This window comes from Schistocerca cancellata, chromosome 8, assembly GCF_023864275.1.
Source record: "Schistocerca cancellata isolate TAMUIC-IGC-003103 chromosome 8, iqSchCanc2.1, whole genome shotgun sequence".
NCBI lineage: Eukaryota > Metazoa > Arthropoda > Insecta > Orthoptera > Acrididae > Schistocerca > Schistocerca cancellata.
The window spans coordinates 200,513,790-200,533,975 of NC_064633.1; the positions used below are offsets into that span (position 1 = coordinate 200,513,790).

A 20,186-nucleotide genomic window follows, 5' to 3' on the forward strand; every position below is an offset into this window, starting at 1 on the left:
GAGACAGGATTGTAGCCTCTCCCCAATGTTATTCAATCTGTATATTGAGCAAGCAGTAAAGGAAACAAAAGAAAAATTTGGAGTAGGTATTAAAATCCATGGAGAAGAAATAAAAACTTTGAGGTTCGCCGATGACATTGTAATTCTGGCAGAGACAGCAAAGGACTTGGAAGAGCAGTTGAAAGGAATGGACAGTGTCTTGAATGGAGGATATAAGATGAACATCAACAAAAGCAAAACGAGGATAATGGAATGTAGTTGAATTAAGTCGGGTGATGCTGAGGGAATTAGATTAGGAAATGAGACACTTAAAGTAGTGAAGGAGTTTTGCTATTTGGGGAGCAAAATAACTGATGATGGTCGAAGTAGAGAGGATATAAAATGTAGACTGTAATGGCAAGGAAAGTGTTTCTGAAGAAGAGAGAAGTAAGTTGTCATAGGTTGAGGCCAGCATGATTTTGGGAGTAGAGAATGTGTTGTAAGGAAGCTCCCATCTACACAGTTCTGGAAAGGGGCTGGTAGAGGGGAGGATCCAGATGGACTAGGTTGTGAAGCAGCCATTGAAATCAAGCATGTTATGTTCAGCTGTTTGTTGTACCGTAGGGTGGTCCACTTTGCTCCAGGTCACAGTTTGTTTTGGCCATTCATCCTGATGGACAGCTGCTTGGCAGTCACACCCATACAAAAATCTGTAAAGTGATTGCTGAAGAGCTGGTATATGACACGGCTGCTTTCACAGTCCCCCTGGCCTCTGATGGGGTAGGATAAGCATGTTACAGGACTGCATTAGCACGTGCTGATGGATGGATGGATTGGGCAGTGCATGCACCTGGGTCTTTCATAGGGATATGATTCCTGTGGCAAGATGTTGGGACTGGAAGTGGTATTGGTAGGGACGAGAATGTTATGACTGTTGGGTGGCTGATGGAACACCATTTAAGGAGGGGTGGGTAGAACTTGGGTAAGCAAAGCCCTGATGAAGGATGTGGTTCAGTTGTTCCAGTTAGTGGTGGTAGTGGGTGACAAAGGGAGGAGGTGAGAGGATATGGGGTGGGTAGCAATGTGGCATAGGAAAACTGTTCGTGGACTACATCTGGAGGATAGCACGTGTCTGTGAAGGCCTTTGTGGGACCATGTGCATACTGGGCAAGAGAGTTCTCATCACTGCAGATATGCCATCTTCAGGAAGCGAGACTGTATGAAAGGGATTTTTTGGTGTGGAAGGGATTGCAGCTGTTGAAACGCAGATACTGTTGGTGGTTAGATAATGTAGGTAATGTAGTCAGACAACAAGCAGAAGCTAACCATGCACATGCCTGACCTATGGGAATGGATTGTTGGATCGTTACATAATTTAGCATGTACACAGTCCAGAAATACAAAAAGATAACAACTAAATATATTAGAGGAATCATAAAAAACTTGAATGGATTGAAGACTGCTGTCAGCCTAATGCCAACTTTAAACTCAACATATTTCTTAATAAGGTCTTATCCATTTTTGAAAGGATTTTACCAAAAAAAGGATTGAATGCAATGTCAGGTAATATTTAAAAAATCTACAAAATAGTGAGATTAAGTAAGGATCCAGAAATAACTTTCATACTATAAACAATACTATAACATATTATTAAAAGTTCTCAAAAACCCATATGTACACACATTTTGTCAAAAATTTGCAAATCAGACAATGAAAAGAAATCAGTATGGAATATTAAAACTTCATGGAAGACCAAAACTGTGTGCCTTGTTGGGACTCAGACTTGGGACCTTTCCATTTTGCAGCCAAGTGTTCCACTGACTGACTGCCTGCATATCATGCATTATTAGCACTGCTAGAAGAAACAACAGTGGTGAGAATTAGCTTAACCACAACCTGACTGATTACTTCCAGAATGAATTTTGACTCTGAAGTGAAGTGCCTGCTGATTTGAAACTTCCTGGGAGATCAAAAGTGTTTGCCAGACAAGGAATTGAGATTGTGGGCAAGCGCTCTACTGACTGAGCTATCCTAACATGACTCATGATCTGTCCTCCAACCTGTCTCTCCTACCAGTCCTTGCTCAGTGAGTTTTGATCTGCCACAAAATTTCGTATGAGTGTACACCCCATTGCAGAGTAATAATTCATTCCAGTATGGAATATTGGTTAAAAGAGGCAGAAAAAGAAGCTGTAGAAGATATCACTGTTTCTATTAAAGAGAACAAGTGCATCATTAAAGACAATTCGTATGTAGCAGGAATTTTTAACTGTTACTTTGTTTCAAGATTTTCAGAAGAGGAAGCAAAACAGTACACTGAAAAAGCAATGTAGGAGAAATTTAGTGTAATGAAAATTTCTCACACATTCTCCTCAAATATAAAGATAATCAACATTACCCTTGAAGTAAAAGCTTATATAGAATTGTTAGTAGGGGTTGTAGTGCCTTAATATGCAGTTGCATGTATAATACATCAGCAACTCAGATTAAAGATGCCACTGTTTGGTCTCTCTATAAAAAAAAAGGCAGCCTCATAGATGTCAGTTCCTACTGTCCAGTTCCACTTCTTACATCACTTTCAAAAAATTTAGAGACAATGATGTACTTGAGGGATGTCATCCTGATGTGTAGTAATTTGAATACTTAGTCACAGTTTGTATTTTAAAATGACCACTCTGTTGTGGTGGCTATTTGTGTATTCACTGAATACATAATCAAATTTTTGAATGATAAAATACTAATAATGATTATATGTATTTCACAGATTACCCAATACACTCCCTAGAATATTAAAATTTCAGAACAAAACCCAAGTTGTTATTCTGAATACATCAGTTAAAAATTTTAAATGCTAGAATTTGCAAATTACCATTTTGAGTTTAACAATACCATACATTTTACATTTTAATCAATTTTACATCTGTTAATATATAAGAACAATGCCACAATTTCTGTTTTTTATCATTATTTGATTTCTCATAAAGTATGTTAATACTCTGAACCTGAAATACAAAACAAAACATTTTGATTTATTTTTTTACAAAGACAAAGAATTCTTCTATAGAATAAATTTATTTTTTGTTAATTTTTTATTTTGGTCTTTTAATTTGGTAGTAGGAAGTGCTGTCATATTATTAGAAAAGGTACTGGCTAGCTTCAGCCCAGCATGAAGTTCATCATTTTCACATAATGCTGTTTGATGGCTATCTATGCATATTTTGATTTTTATCTAGTATTATGCCACAGTTGAAATTTAGTTTCGTTGTTTGCACAAGCGATATTGCTTTTAATAGTAAGCACATCTAATTTTGGAAACTGCTAATGACATGATTGGTCTAAGTTTGGCAGCACAAATAATCTGAAACTTCTTGTAGGCAATTAGCTGTTTTAATGATAATTTTGTTTTCAATAAATTACATTTTTATGGAATACATGGTTCAGCACATCCCAGTTTCATTCTTGGCAAATCTAAAAATATCAAGATTCTGTCATCTACAAAGTACAATGCAATAGTTGCAATGAACAATATATCAAATGAACTGGCCATACATTTTAGAAAGCATACCGCTGGTTCTACACATACCAAATCCTTGATTGGTCAGTGTCTTTATCAACATAAATACTCTGCAGGTTGCATTTCTAACAATATGAAAATTTTACATAATGCACCTGAATACATTAGAAGAAATTGAAATTTATTCACTTTACAAAAATAAACTCACTTCTGTTGTAAACAAGCAGCTAGACTTCAAACACAAACATTTCTTTGAGCTTTTTGATGATCTACTTTAGAATGCTTATGGTGATGAAATAAAAACTTTGAGGTTCGCCGATGACATTGTAATTCTGGCAGAGACAGCAAAGGACTTGGAAGAGCAGTTGAAAGGAATGGACAGTGTCTTGAAAGGTGGATATAAGATGAACATCAACAAAAGCAAAACGAGGATAATGGAATGTAGTCGAATTAAGTCGGGTGATGCTGAGGGAATTAGATTAGGAAATGAGACACTTAATGTAGTAAAGGAGTTTTGCTATTTGCGGAGCAAAATAACTGATGATGGTCGAAGTAGAGAGGATATAAAATGTAGACTGGCAATGGCAAGGAAAGTGTTTCTGAAGAAGAGGAATTTGTTAACATCGAGTATAGATTTAAGTGTCAGGAAGTCGTTTCTCAAAGTTTTTGTATGGAGTGTAGCCATGTATGGAAGTGAAACATGGATGATAAATAGTTTGGACAGGAAGAGAATAGAAGCTTTCGAAATGTGGTGCTACAGAAGAATGCTGAGGATTAGATGGGTAGATCACATAACTAATGAGGAGGTATTGAATAGAATTGGGGAGAAGAGGAGTTTGTGACACAACTTGACGAGAAGAAGGGACCGGTTGGTAGGACATGTTCTGAGGCATCAAGGGATCATAAATTTAGCATTGGAGGGCAGCGTGGATGGTAAAAATCGTAGAGGGAGACCAAGAGATAAATACAATAAGCAGGTTCAGAAGGATGTAGGTTGCAGTAGGTACTGGGAGATGAAGAAACTTGCATAGGATAGGGTAGCATGGAGAGCTGCATCAAACCAGTCTCAGGACTGAAGACCACAACAACAACAACAACGGTGTTGACCTTTTTTTGTAACTGCACAAACCTATTTTACACCCTTCTGCACACACTTTTTATTGTGATCCTTATAACTATGCTTCTTTTTTATTTTATTTAAATATAATGGCTCATGACTTTTTTTTTAATTTCACATTATTTTTTTTACATATTTATGTAACATTGTTACATTTACAAATAATTGGCAACATTAGGTCAGTCATAGCATTACCTTTTAAATTTATTTTGTTCTTCTCGAAATCATTTTAATTTATCACTTTTTGACATTACTTATTTTCACTAGTTATCAAATGGTATTTTAGAAACACAGGCATGTAATTTCCTTTGAGAGAGAGAGAGAGAGAGAGAGAGAGAGAGAGAGAGACAGCGAGCACATGTCTATCACAGCCATTGTCCATCAGTATGGTTGAAGATCTAAAGATGATCATGTAATGATCAAAAACCAATCACCTTTTAATAAATGTGCCTCGTGATGTAGATTGTTTCATAATAAATTTCAAATATTACATTGTGATAACTGACTTCCTGCAACAATGTCTTCAAAAATGAATAAGTAGGTGTTGGAGAGTGCGAATCTCAGGAGCGCTGGTGTTGTATGGGAAGGCTCAAATGACACTGTGGGCTAATGAAAACTGTAGATTCATTATGATATATTCCATAGCATAAAATTATGAGATAGAATTGCTGCTCAGTACTTACCATCAGACAGTGGAATTTTTTGTACAGCCAATAGACACTTAATAAAAATAGATGAAAATATCATAGCATTCGGCACTATTCCTTTCTCAGACAGGCAGGACAGTTCACACAGACCCAAAGATGAGAAGGACCTACATGTAGTGAGAACAAGGGGAGACAAAGATCAAGGGGGAGGCATCAGAGAAAGTAGAGAGATTTGCTACTTGAGGTCTAAGTAACCTGCCCTTCCTTTTTAACCTTTTCCAATCTATACTTCTTCTTCCCCTGTGGAACACTTTCTCTGATTTCTTGTGTGTCTATTAGCAATGCTAAAACTTTTGCATTCTGGAGGTTAGTACTGGTCGGAAGTTATATCACATAATTTTGTAGTTTTTTTCAAGTAAATTTTCCTTTTGGTACAATATTCCATAATATTTTCAGCAACAGGGCATTGGGTCCTACCAGTACACATAATATGTCTTTGCCAGCAAACTTGACTGATTACACTGTAGTGGCCACATCAACATAAAATGCTTGACGGAACATTACAGATCACATATGTCTTCTCACGGATTGTTCGGCGCTTGATTGTTTATATTTTGCCAGTCATGGGACCAGAGTATGTGATATTGTTAATATGCATAGGAGAAACCTTACTCTAAGCTCATTCACATTTCAAAGAGCTGTAATGCAAGGAAGAATGATCAAGGGATTTCTAAAGCCTGAAAAGTGTATTACAGAGGCTGAATGGACCAGGTGAGGTCTTTTGGTTGCTACAGGAGGGTAGGGAAGGTGGTTTGGGGATTTAATAGGGATGAACTAAGAGGTTACGAAGGTTAGGTGGACGGCGGAAAGACACTCTTGGTGGAGTGGGGAGGATTTCATGAAGGATGGATCTCATTTCAGGGCAGGATTTGAGGAAGTCGTATCCCTGCTGGAGAGCCACATTCAGAATCTGATCCAGTCCCGGAAAGTATCCTGTCACAAGTGGGGCACTTTTGGGGTTCTTCTGTGGAAAGTTCCGGGTTTGAGGAGATGAAGAAGTGGCTCTAGTTATTTGCTTCTGTACCAGGTCGGGAGGGTAGTTACGGGATGCGAAAGCTGTTTTCAGGTTGTTGGTGTAATGGTTCAAGGATTCCGGACTGGAGCAGATTCGTTTGCCACGAAGACCTAGGCTGTAGGGAAGGGACCGTTTGATGTGGAATGGGTGGCAGCTGTCACAATGGAGGTACCGTTGCTTGTTGGTGGGTTTGATGTGGACGGACGTGTGAAGCTGGCCATTGGACAGATGGAGGTCAACGTCAAGGGAAGTGGCATGGGATTTGGAGTAGGACCAGGTGAATCTGATGGAACCAAAGGAGTTGAGGTTGGAGAGGAAATTCTGGAGTTCTTCTTCACTGTGAGTCCAGATCATGAAAATGTCATCAATAAATCTGTACCAAACTTTCGGTTGGCAGGCCTGGGTAACCAAGAAGGCTTCCTCTAAGCGACCCATGAATAGGTTGGCGTACGAGGGGGCCATCCTGGTACCCATGGCTGTTCCCTTTAATTGTTGGTATGTCTGGCCTTCAAAAGTGAAGAAGTTGTGGGTCAGGATGAAGCTGGCTAAGGTAATGAGGAAAGAGGTTTTAGGTAGGGCGGCAGGTGATCGGCGTGAAAGGAAGTGCTCCATCGCAGCGAGGCCCTGGGCATGCGGAATATTTGTGTATAAGGAAGTGGCATCAATGGTTACAAGGATGGTTTCCGGGGGTAACAGACAGGGTAGGGATTCCAGGCGTTCGAGAAAGTGGTTGGTGTCTTTGATGAAGGATGGGAGACTGCATGTAATGGGTTGAAGGTGTTGATCTACGTAGGCAGAGATGCGTTCTGTGGGGGCTTGGTAACCAGCTACAATGGGACGGCCGGGATGATTGGGTTTGTGAATTTTGGGAAGAAGGTAGAAGGTAGGGGTGCGGGGTGTTGGTGGGGTCAGGAGGTTGATGGAGTCAGGTGAAAGGTTTTGTAGGGGGCCCAAGGTTCTGAGGATTCCTTGAAGCTCCGCCTGGACATCAGGAATGGGATTACCTTGGCAAACTTTGTAAGTAGAGTTGTCTGAAAGCTGACGCAGTCCCTCAGCCACATACTCCCGACGATCAAGTACCACAGTCGTGGAACCCTTGTCCGCCGGAAGAATGACGATGGATTGGTCAGCCTTCAGATCACGGATAGCCTGGGCTTCAGCAGCGGTGATGTTGGGAGTAGGATTAAGGTTTTTTAAGAAGGATTGAGAGGCAAGGCTGGAAGTCAGAAATTCCTGGAAGGTTAGGAGAGGGTGATTTTGAGGAAGAGGAGGTGGGTCCCGCTGTGACGGAGGACGGAACTGTTCCAGGCATGGTTCAATTTGGATAGTGTCTTGGGGAGTTGGATCATTAGGAGTAGGATTAGGATCATTTTTCTTCGTGGCAAAGTGATATTTCCAGCAGAGAGTAGGGGTGTAGGACAGTAAATCTTTGACGAGGGCTGTTTGGTTAAATCTGGGAGTGGGGCTGAAGGTGAGGACTTTGGATAGGACAGAGGTTTCGGATTGGGAGAGAGGTTTGGAGGAAAGGTTAACTACTGAATTGGGGTGTTGTGGTTCCAGATTGTGTTGATTGGAATTTTGAGGTTTTGGAGGGAGTGGAGCTGGAAGTGGGAGATTGAGTAGATGGGAGAGACTGGGTTTGTGTGCAATGAGAGGAGGTTGAGGTTTGCTGGAAAGGTTGTGAAGGGTAAGTGACTTGCCTTTCCGGAGGTGGGAAACCAGGAGATTGGATAGTTTTTTAAGGTGGAGGGTGGCATGCTGTTCTAATTTGTGGTTGGCCTGTAGGAGGATGCTCTGAACAACCGGTGTGGATGTGGGAGAGGAAAGATTGAGGACTTTTATTAAGGATAGGAGTTGATGGGTGTGTTGATTGGCTGAGTGGATGTGTAGGTGAAGGATTAGGTGGGTGAGGGCAATGGATTGTTCGGTTTGGAACTGGTATAGGGACTGATGGAAAGAAGGGTTGCAGCCAGAGATGGGAACTTTAAGTGTGAGGCCTTTGGGGGTGATGCCAAATGTCAGACAAGCCTGAGAAAATAAAATATGGGAGTGTAATCTGGCTAGGGCGAAGGCATGTTTGCGGAGGGAATGTAAATAAAACTTAATGGGGTCGTTGTGGAGGTGTTGTGAGGGTGACATGGTACTAGAAGGTGGAAAGTGGAACACGAGGCTGAAATGAAAATAAATATAAAAATATATGGGGAGAGATAAAGGTAAAACTAGAAAGCAAATGGAGATCTGGTGTGAAAAAAGGCGAAAAAGGGTTGGTTAGAGCTGGGCTATGTTGATCCTGTGGTGAACTTGTGTAGGTAGCTAATGATGTGCATAAAGGTTAGGTGGTTGTGTTGCCGCCAAAACACGTTAAAGGGTGGAGAAATACGGGAAAATTTCGAAAAAACTACGTGAGGATGTATTAAAAGGAGTGGTTTGGTGGTGGCAGATTATGGAAATGAAGCTAACAATTGTCTGATGAAGAAATAATGACGTTAAAACCTGTGGGAAACGGCTAAAAATGATGGGTGATGTGAGAAAAACGGAAATGGAAATAAAGCAAAAGTTATTAAAACTAGCCGAAAAGGTTGTTTAATAGCTGAAAGGAACTGTTTGTGAACTGTAAACGGTGGATTTTATTGCAGCGGTAGTGTTGAAAGCGGAAAAAAAATTTTTTTTGTTATGGTTTGGAAGTGGGTTACGTATTATTACGTATTATTGAGTATATATCGGCGGGATAAAATTGTATACTGGATTACGGTAAAAAAGGAGAAGGTGAATAGAAAGTGAAACTGCTGGCAAAAACAGAAGGAGGAAATAAGACGACAGAAAAGACTACGAAATGTAACAGTGACAATAACAATAACAAACGTGATTGTTGGGTTCAAATAAATATATATATATATATATATATATATATATATATATATGGTTATAATAGAAGGAAACATTCCACGAAGGAAAAATATACCTCAAAACAAAGACGATGTGACTTACCAAATGAAAGTGCTGGCAGGTCGACAGACACACAAACGAACACAAACATACACACAAAATTCAAGCTTTCGCAACAAACTGTTGCCTCATCAGGAAAGAGGGAAGGAGAGGGAAAGACGAAAGGATGTGGGTTATAAGGGAGAGGGTAAGGAGTCATTCCAGTCCCGGGAGCGGAAAGACTTACCTTAAGGGGAAAAAAGGACGGGTATACACTCGCACACACACACATATCCATCCACACATATACAGACACACCTTTTTTTTTTTTTTTTTTTTTTTTTTTTTTTTTTTTTTTTTTTTTTTTTGGTAGACACCGATGTGCAAAAAGGTTAGGTGGTTGTGTTGCCGCTAAATCACGTTAAAGGACGGAGAAATTCGGGAAAATTTCGAGAAAATTTCGAAAAAACGTATTAAAGGAGTGGTGTTGTGGTGAAAGATTACGAAAATGGGGCTAACAATTGTAGAAATAATGACGTTAAAACCTGTGGGGAGCGGCTAAAATGATCAGTGAAGTGCGAAAAACGGAAGTGGAAATAAAGTTAAAGTTATTAGAACTGGCCGAAATGGTTGTTAAATACGTGAAAGCAGCTGTTATTGAACTAGAAACGGTGGATTTTATAGCAGCGGTAGTGCTGAAGGCGGAAAATAAAATATTTTGGTTATGGTTGGGAAGTGGGTTATGTATTGTTGAGCATATATAGGCGGGATAAAATTGTATAGTAGATTACGGTAAAAGGGGAAGGTGAATACAAAGTGAAACTGTGTCTGTATATGTGTGGATGGATATGTGTGTGTGTGCGAGTGTATACCCGTCCTTTTTTCCCCTTAAGGTAAGTCTTTCCGCTCCCGGGACTGGAATGACTCCTTACCCTCTCCCTTATAACCCACATCCTTTCGTCTTTCCCTCTCCTTCCCTCTTTCCTGATGAGGCAACAGTTTGTTGCGAAAGCTTGAATTTTGTGTGTATGTTTGTGTTCGTTTGTGTGTCTGTCGACCTGCCAGCACTTTCATTTGGTAAGTCACATCGTCTTTGTTTTGAGGTATATATATATATATATATATATATATGACATTTGGCATCACCCCCAAAGGCCTCACACACACACACACACACATATATATATATATATATATATATATATATATATATATATATATATATATATATATATATATAATACAAGGAAACACTCCACGAAGGAAAAATATACCCAAAAACAAAGACGATGTGACTTACCAAATGAAAGTGCTGGCAGGTCGACAGACACACAAACGAACACAAACATACACACAAAATTCAAGCTTTCGCAACAAACTGTTGCCTCATCAGGAAAGAGGGAAGGAGAGGGAAAGACGAAAGGATGGATATATATGGATGACGAAAGGATGGATATATATATATCGAAAGGATATATATATATATATATATATATATATATATAAAATAGAGGGAAACATTCCATGTGGGAAAAATATATCTAAAAACAAAAATGACGTGACTTACCAAACGAAAGCACTGGCAGGTTGATAGACACACAAACATACACACAAAATTCAAGCTTTCGCAACCAACGATTGCTGCATCAGGAAAGAGGCAAGGAGAGGGAAAGACGAAAGGATGTGGGTTTTAAGGGGGAGGGTAAGGAGTCAATCCAATACCGGAAGTGGAAAGACTTACCTTAGGGGGAAAAAAGGACAGGTATACACTCGCTCGCGCCGCGCGCGCACACACACACACACACACACACACACACACACACACACACACACACACACACACACACACACACACATATCAATCTGCACATACACAGACACAAGCAGACATTTGTAAAGGCAAAGGGTATGTGCGGATGGCTGTGTGTGTGTGTGTGTGTGTGTGTGTGTGTGTGTGTGTGTGTGTGTGCGCGCGCGCGCGCGAGTGTATACCTGTCCTTTTTCCCCCTAAGGTAATGCCTTCCGCTCCTGGGATTGGAATGACTCCTTACCCTCTCCTTTAAAACCCACATCCTTTCGTCTTTCCCTCTCCTTCCCTCTTTCCTGATGAAGCAATCGTTGGTTGCAAAAGCTTGAATTTTGTGTGTGTATGTTTGTGTGTCTATCGACCTGCCAGCGCTATATAGAGGGAAACATTCCACGTGGAAAAAATATATCTAAAAAGAAAGATGATGAGACTTACCAAACAAAAGCGCTGGCAGGTCGATAGACACACAAACAAAAACCTTTACAAATGTCTGCTTGTGTCTGTGTATATGCGGATGGATATGTGTGTGTGTGTGAGAGTGTATACCTGTCCTTTTTTCCCCCTAAGGTAAGTCTTTCCGCTCCCAGGATTGGAATGACTCCTTACCCTCTCCCTTAAAACCCACATCCTTTCGTCTTTCCCTCTCCTTCCCTCTTTCCTGACGAAGCAACCGTTTGTTGCGAAAGCTTGAATTTCGTGTGTATGTTTGTGTGTCTATCGATCTGCCAGCGCTTTTGTTTGGTAAGTCTCATCATCTTTCTTTATATATATATATATATATATATATATATATATATATATATATATATATATATATAATAGAGGGAAACATATATATATATATATATATATATATATATATATATATATATATATAGAGAGAGAGAGAGAGAGAGAGAGAGAGAGAGAGAGAGAGAGAGAGAGAGAGAGAGAGAGAGCAAAAAAATTGTATTTACTAATACAAATAACTGTAAACAGCTAACAGCCTTGCAGACATAAGAAAATTAGACAAAGTTACATATGAATGCCATGCAGAAAAAGAAAACTTAAAACAGATTAATTTCTTTTCTTAAGTCACTACATTTAAGTTTTATTATGGAGATTCCCAGATCATTTTATAGAACAGGATTAATATACAGACCGTGTCCAGCAGACCCTGCTATGAATGACGATGTATACACCATGGCAATTGTTGACAATTTCAGTGAATTTTGTGGAAAAAATGTACTTATTGTGTGACAACACACATTTCCCACAAAAAAAATCAAAAGCCAGATCAAACATACGTATTTGAAAGAGCCCATGGTGTAGTTTATCTATCCATATGATTTATTGAAAGACTGTGATCTGTAACAAGAATACAACACATTTTCTATTAAAAGCTAGTCCTTTACTAAATAGTTTTACATAAAAAAGGATCAAGTTTGGCCAGCTGCGGTGGCCGAGCGGTTCTAGGCACTTCAGTCTGAAACCGCGCGACTGCTACGGTTGCAGGTTCGAATCCTGCCTCGGGCATGGATGTGTGTGATGTCCTTAGGTTATATGTCTAAAAACAAAGATGATGTGACTTACCAAATGAAAGTGCTGGCAGGTCGATAGACACACAAACATACACACAAAATTCAAGCTTTCGCAACCAACGGTTGCTTCGTCAGGAAAGAGGGAAGGAGAGGGAAAGACGGAAGGATGTGGGTTTTAAGGGAGAGGGTAAAGAGTCATTCCAATCCGGGGAGCGGAAAGACTTACCTTAGGGGGAAAAAAGGACAGGTATACACTCGCACACACACACATATCCATCCGCACATACAAGCAGACATTTGTAAAGGCAAAGAGTTTTTGCAACTGGAGATCTGGTGTGAAAAAAGGAGAAAAAGTGTTGGTTATAGCTGGGCTTGTTGATCCTGTGGTGAACTTGGGTTGGTAGACAACGATGTGCACAAAGGTTAGGTGGTTGTGTTGCCGCCAAAACACGTTAAAGGGTGGAGCAATTCGGGAAAATTTCGAAAAAACTGCATGCAAATGTATTAAAAGGAGTGGTTTTGTGGTGGCAGATTGTGAAAATGAGGCTAACAATTGTCTGACGAAGAAATAATGATGTTAAAACCTGTGGGAAGCGGCTAAAAAAGATCAGTGATGTGGGAAAAATGGAAATGGAAAAAAAGGGCGAAAGTTATTAGAACTGGCCAAAATGGCTGTTTAATAGCTGAAAGGAACTGTTTGTGAACTGGAAACGGTGGATTTTATAGCAGCGGTAGTGTTGAAATTGGAAAAAAAATTTTTTGGTTATGGTTTGGAAGTGGGTTACGTATTATTGAGTATATATAAGTGGGATAAAATTGTATGGTAGATTCGGTAATGAGGAGAAGGTGAATACAAAGTGAAACTGCTTGCAAAATCAGAAAGAGAAAATAAGATCACAGGAAAGATTTCGAAATGCAACAGTGACAATAAGAAACGTAATTGTTGGGTTCAAATTAGTGATATGAATATAATAGAGGGAAACATTCCACGTGGGAAAAATATATCTAAAAACTAAGATGATGTGACTTACCAAACGAAAGTGCTAGCAGGTCGATAGACACACAAACAAACACAAACATACACACAAAATTCAAGCTTTCGCAACCAACGGTTGCTTCGTCAGGAAAGAGGGAAGGAGAAGGAAAGACGAAAGGATGTGGGTTTTAAGGGAGAGGGTAAGGAGTCATTCCAATCCCGGGAGCGGAAAGACTTACCTTAGGGGGAAAAAAGGACAGGTATACATTCGCACACACACTTGAAATTTTCAGGCACACACCAATTAAAAATGACATGTTGAATGAATAAGTACAGTTGAAGAATAGAAATTTCTTTAGTGCTCTCAGTTTTATGATACTTATAATCCAGGTTCTCTCCTCCGTTTCAGAAACATTATTTTACCTCTGTTAAGTTACGCTCATTACTAATACACCAGATGACATCTGTGCCCTAGTTATGCAAGCTTTCTTTTCAAATTTGTGTCATATAATGAACTGATGTTCTTCATTACATATGGAATTCCAGTCGTGTTTAACTCTGGTTCTACCTGTGCTACGTAAAACATAGCGAACTTTGTACTACTTTATCCTGTTTGAAGCTCATTTATAAATGTTACTCAATAATTTGTAAAATTAATTTTTGTTAAACATTATATTGGCTATACATATGATTTACTTCAGCAAATGGGTAATATACAAAATTTTTTGTTCACGTTACTAGAGGCCCACTTGTGGCGCGCCCTACATTACGTTTACTTGGCAGCGTGACTAGTTGCTACACAGTCAGTCTCCTCACAACACACTGGTGTTACTTATGTTTTAATGTTTGACTTTCAGAAGAACATTATGTCTTATATTTTAATGTATGACTTGAGTAACTCAGCTCTTAATTCACTGTACATCTTTGACGATACATTCTTCATGTAAGTACTACTTGTTTTACACTTGTTTACATTAATGTAAACTTTAATTAGATAAGATATTTAATCTTACATATTCATTTTAGGTAATTACCTTACCTTCTGATGAAGTCACGCTTAGAGGTGACAAAACCTGGTCAAGGTATATAGAAAACCTATGCAACTGGTTGGCAGATTTTTACATATTTTTCAAAAAAGATTAAAGTTGCCTGCAGGTGCTCGATATACACTTAATATTATAAAGAATTTTTTTGTGAAATTCTACTTCTGTTCCACATGCTTTAATATGCTGTTCTAGGCAAAATTTATGAATGTCCATGTTTTAAATTTATGACAATTCCTTATGAATGTGGCAATCATCTTTTCTCCATTTCTGCTCTACAAAAGTGAGATGCTAACCTAAATCCTATAACACTTACAAGTTCTATACCAGTGTTCTCATGATGTTCAGAGAGGCAGATTATGTCACGACTCTAATTCATCTGTGCTGATAGTTAATTCATTAATTTTATTTCTCGGTCCTCAAATATTTTGATGCAATAAAGATAGCTGACATTTCACATTGACTGAGTTAAAATTGGATAGAGTTGAAATTTCTGCAGATTGTTGAAATTTCTTAACCAGCAGCTGTTTTTGCTGATGCAATAAGCTAGAATTATGTTTTTTGTTTTCTTCCACAAACTGAAGGTTTGTCTCAATCCTAACCTCTCTTAAAACTTGGTTTCCTTCTGTCCACCCCACCCTAAAAAAGGGTCTTTTCTGAACCCTATAACCACTGGTATTTTATCACTCATGACAGTGCCTCACCCCTTTAACTTTCCTGCTATTTTCCCAGCCAGTTTACCCTTCCCTTTCCTGTTGAGGTGAAGGCCATGCCTAGTATAATCCCACCTATTGAGAGGGCATGCAACTTTACTGTATGGTTAAATGATGATGGCGTCCTCTTGGATAAGTATTCTGGAGGTAAAATAGTCCCCCATTCAGATCTCTGGGCGGGAAATACTCAAGAGGACATCGTTATCAGGAGAAACAAAACTAGCATTGTATGGATTGGAGTGTGGAATGTCAGATCCCTTAATCGGGCAGGTAGGTTAGAAAATTTAAAAAGGGAAATGGATAGGTTAAAGTTAGATGCAGTGAGAATTAGTGAAGTTCGGTGGCAGGAGGAAGAAGACTTTTGGTCAGGTGAATACAGGGTTATAAATACAAAATCAAAGATGGGTAATGCAGGAGTAGGTTTAATAATGAATAAAAAAATAGGAGTGCGGGTAAGATACTACAAACAGCATAGTGAACGCATTATTGTAGCCAAGATAGATGCCCATGCCCACTACAGTAGTACAATTTTATATGCCAACTAGCTCTCCAGATGACGAAGAAATTGATGAAATGTATGATGAGATAAAAGAAATTATTCAGGTAGTGAAGGGAGATGAAAATTTAATAGTCATGGGTGACTGGAATTCGAGAGTAGGAAAAGGGAGAGAAGGAAACATAGAAGGTGAATATGGATTGAGGCTAAGAAATGAAAGAGGAAGCCGCTTGTAGAATTTTGCGCAGAGCATAACTTAATCATAGCTAACACTTGGTTCAAGAATCATAAAAGAAGGTTGTATACATGGAAGAATCCTGGAGATACTAGAAGGTATCAGATATATTATATAATGGTAAGACAGAGATTTAGGAACCAGGGACTCTGACCACAATCTATTGCTTATGAACTGTAGATTAAAACTGAAGAAACTGCAAAATGGTGGGAATTTAAGGAGATGGGACCTGGATAAACTGACTAAACCAGAGGTTGTACAGAGTTTCAGGGAGAGCATAAGGGAACAATTGACAGGAATAGGGGAAAGAAATACAGTAGAAGAAGAATGGGTAGTTCTGAGGGATGAAGTAGCGAAGGCAGCAGAGGATCAAGTACGTAAAAAGATGAAGGCTAGTAGAAATACTTGGGTAACAGAAGAAATATTGAATTTAATTGATGAAAGGAGAAAATATAAAAACGCAGTAAATGAAGCAGGAAAACAGGAATACGAATGTCTCAAAAATGAGATCGACAGGAAGAGCAAAATGGTTAAGCAGGGATGGCTAGAGGATAAATGTAAGGATGTAGAGGCTTATCTCACTAGGGGTAAGATAAATACTGCCTTACAGGAAAATTATAGAGACCTTTGGAGAAAAGAGAACGACTTGTATGAATATCACGAGCTCAGATGGAAACCCAGTTCTAAGCAAAGAAGCGAAATCAGAAAGGTGGAAGGAGTATATAGAGGGTCTATACAAGGGTGATGTACTTGAGTACAATATTATGGAAATGGAAGAGGATGTAGATGAAGATGAAATGGGAGATACGATACTGTGTGAAGAGTTTGACAGAGCAGTGAAAGACCTGAGTCGAAACAAGGCCCCCAGAGTAGACAACATTCCATTAGAACTACTGACGGTCTTGGTAGATCCACTCCTGAAAAAACTCTACCATCTGGGGAGCAAGATGTATGAGACAGGTGAAATACCCTCAGACTTCAAGAAGAATATAATAATTCCAATCCCAAAGAAAACAGGTGTTGACAGATGTGAAAATTACCGAACTATCAGTTTAATAAGTCACAGCTGCAAAGTACTAATGCAAATTCTTTACAGATGAATAGAAAAACTGGTAGAAGCCGACCTCAGGGAAGATCAGTTTGGATTCCGTAGAAATGTTGGAACACGTGAGGCAATACTGATCTTACGACTTATCTTAAAAGAAAGACGAAGGAAACGCAAACGTACGTTTCTAGCATTTGTAGACTTAGAGAAAGCTTTTGACACTGTCGACTGGAATACTCTCTTTCAAATTCTGAAGGTGGCAGGGGCAAAATACAGGGAGTGAAAGGCTATTTACAATTTGTACACAAACCAGATGGCAGTTATAAGAGTCGAGGGACATGAAAGGGAAGCAGTGGTTGGGAAGGAAGTGAGATAGGGTTGTAGCCTCTCCCCAATATTATTCAATCTGTATTTTGAGCAAACAGTAAAGGAAACAAAAGAAAAATTCGGTTTAGGTATCAAAATCCATGGAGAAGAAATAAAAACTTTGAGGTTTGCTAATGACATTGTAATTCTGTCAGAGACAGCAAAGGACTTGGAAGAGCAGTTGAAAGGAATGGACAGTGTCTTGAAGGAAGGATATAAGATGAACATCAACAAAAGCAAAACGAGGATAATGGAATGTAGTTGAATTATGTCGGGTGATGCTGAGGGAATTAGATTAGTAAATGAGACACTTAATGTAGTAAAGGAGTTTTGCTATTTGGGGAGCAAAATAACTGATGATGGTCGAAGTAGAGAGGATATAAAATGTAGACTGTCAGTGGCAAGGAAACCGTTTCTGAAGAAGAAAAATTTGTTAACATCGAGTATAGATTTAAGTGTCAGGAAGTCGTTTCTGAAAGTATTTGTATCGAGTGTAGCCATGTATGGAAGTGAAACATGGACGATAAATAGTTTGGACAAGAAGAGAATAGAAGCTTTCGAAATGTGGTGCTACAGAAGAATGCTGAAGATTAGATGGGTAGATCACATAACTCTTGAGGAGGTATTGAATAGAAGTGGGGAGAAGAGGAGTTTGTGGCACAACTTGACAAGGGACCAGTTGGTAGGACATGTTCTGAGGCATCAGGGGATTCACAATTTTAGCATTTGAGGGCAGCGTGGAGGGTAAAAATCATAGAGGGAGACCAAGAGATGAATACACTAAGCAGATTCAGAAGGACGTAGGTTGCAGTAAGTACTGGGAGATGAAGAAGCTTGCAAAGGATAGAGTAGCATGGGGAGCTGCATCAAACCAGTCAGGACTGAAGACGACAACAACAACAACATTGAGCAAATCAACAGGAATGACACCAATGTGTGACCCTGCCCCCGACATAAGCAGCCGTTCCAACTCCAAAGAGAGAAGAGTTCAAATGAGGTTGGTCATGGCTCCCAGGAACAGATACAAACTCAACACTAGTATGCTTCGATGCTGATACAATCTTTGCCAGGTCACACTCTATACTGTACCAAGGATCTCTGTCAATACTATTACCTGGCCCACCCACTATAACCATGGTGTCTTCCTTAGTGAAATCTTTGCAAAGTGATCCTAAATCCTCTGTCACCTGCTCCAGACCGGCACTAGGTTTAAAAAGTTGGTGACCTGGTATTCTGATCCTAGTTCATCCTGCAAAAGTTGGCCAACACCTCTTCTATGGAAACTACCTAACAACAACACTTTCTTTCTCTTTACTGATTTCCCTACATTCTTACTTTTCAATTTGCTGCTGAAAGTTTGTTGTGCCCTGTCTACAACTGCAACTTCTTGAGGCTCACCAGCTTCTATCTGAAGCAACAGGTCAAATCTGTTTTCCACATTCACCACAAAGCTGTCAGACAAAGTTCTAGGCCTGTTGCCTTTTGCCACTTCCCACCTCTCTTTAACCTTCTCCTTCCTTAACCTGTCGAGATCTCCCCTGACCTTGTCTAACTCAGCCTGAAGGGTGGTAATTTTCCCCTCCTGTTCTGGTATCTTCCTATCTCTACTACATATCCTACAAAACCACTGATGAGGCTCATTTACTTTCCCTATTCCCACACCGCTGCAGTCACTCACATGGAAAAAACTACAGCACCCGTCACACCAAAGCCCCGACCTAACAATTCAACGGCAAGTCAAGCACTTTTCACTCATGATAAACGTAATATGATTCCACAAATTTGGCCTATACGCAACTTTATGTAAACAGAAACAACAGTGCAAAGTTACTTAAACAACAACTTAAACATTATGCTACTCTCCAGATATGTGAATTAAATAATGAAGAGGTACGCTACAGTTAAATTCCCGGAGAGAGCAAAGAACAATTAAATGAAATTCTATAGATTTGTTGTGGCAAAACGTAAACATAAAATAGGACTATAGCCCATCTGTACCAACCCAGTCAGCATCTGCAATAAATTAGCACAGCACTCTCTGCTGATAAAAGTTTTTAAAATAAAGTTGTACAACTAGCATCAGACAAGCCATTAAACGGCATTTTTTTGCACCAATGATGATGCCCATTTCATTGCAAACTGGTAAATATTGAAGATATATCTCTCTCTCTCTCTCCCTCTCATGCATGCACACGCCCACACACCCACCCACTCACCCACCCACCCACACACACACACACACATTGAGATGGAGGGGGTATGTTGACCCAGTGAAAAAAGCAGCAGCAAAAGAAGTGTAATGTAAAAACTGTAACTAAACTGCCTTATAGTCCTATTGTTGTAATCAATACTAGTAATACTAGGTATTAGTAGATATTTTAATAGGTAGTTACAGTTTATCAATATTCATTTTGTTAATATATTATTGATTGCTTCATATTTGTTTTTTGATAATTTAAACAAAATGTTCATATCAACATAAATGTAGTGATATACACAAGTTAGTTCTAAATTCATTGTTTTCTACAGTGGCTCATTCTGTTACAGGTAAACAACAGTAAACCCTACAGCACCTCCATCTAAATGACAAGATGCAGTTTGGGACATAGCCAAGAGGATTCATTAGCTCTTATGATACTCTGAAGTGATTCCTTACCTCAACATGAGAAGACTGTTAGTGCACTCCCAAGCACATACATAGCAGTGAATAAACAGAGCAGCTGCCAGG

General features: G+C 39.3%; 1 protein-coding gene across 2 annotated transcripts in view; it reads right to left on the reverse strand.

The window, feature by feature from the left end:
* LOC126095034 (dual oxidase-like) overlaps positions 1–20,178 on the reverse strand; it is a 261,993-nt gene extending 241,815 nt beyond the window's left edge. For both annotated transcript variants that reach the window (XM_049909698.1, XM_049909697.1), the window contains exons 1-2: positions 20,115–20,178; positions 12,206–12,411 (exon numbers count right to left, since the gene is read on the reverse strand). In XM_049909698.1, the coding sequence (XP_049765655.1) occupies positions 12,206–12,368 (163 nt within the window). In that variant the 5' untranslated portion in view covers positions 12,369–12,411; positions 20,115–20,178. The remainder of the gene's footprint in view (positions 1–12,205; positions 12,412–20,114) is intronic.
* Positions 20,179–20,186: the final 8 nt, after the last annotated feature.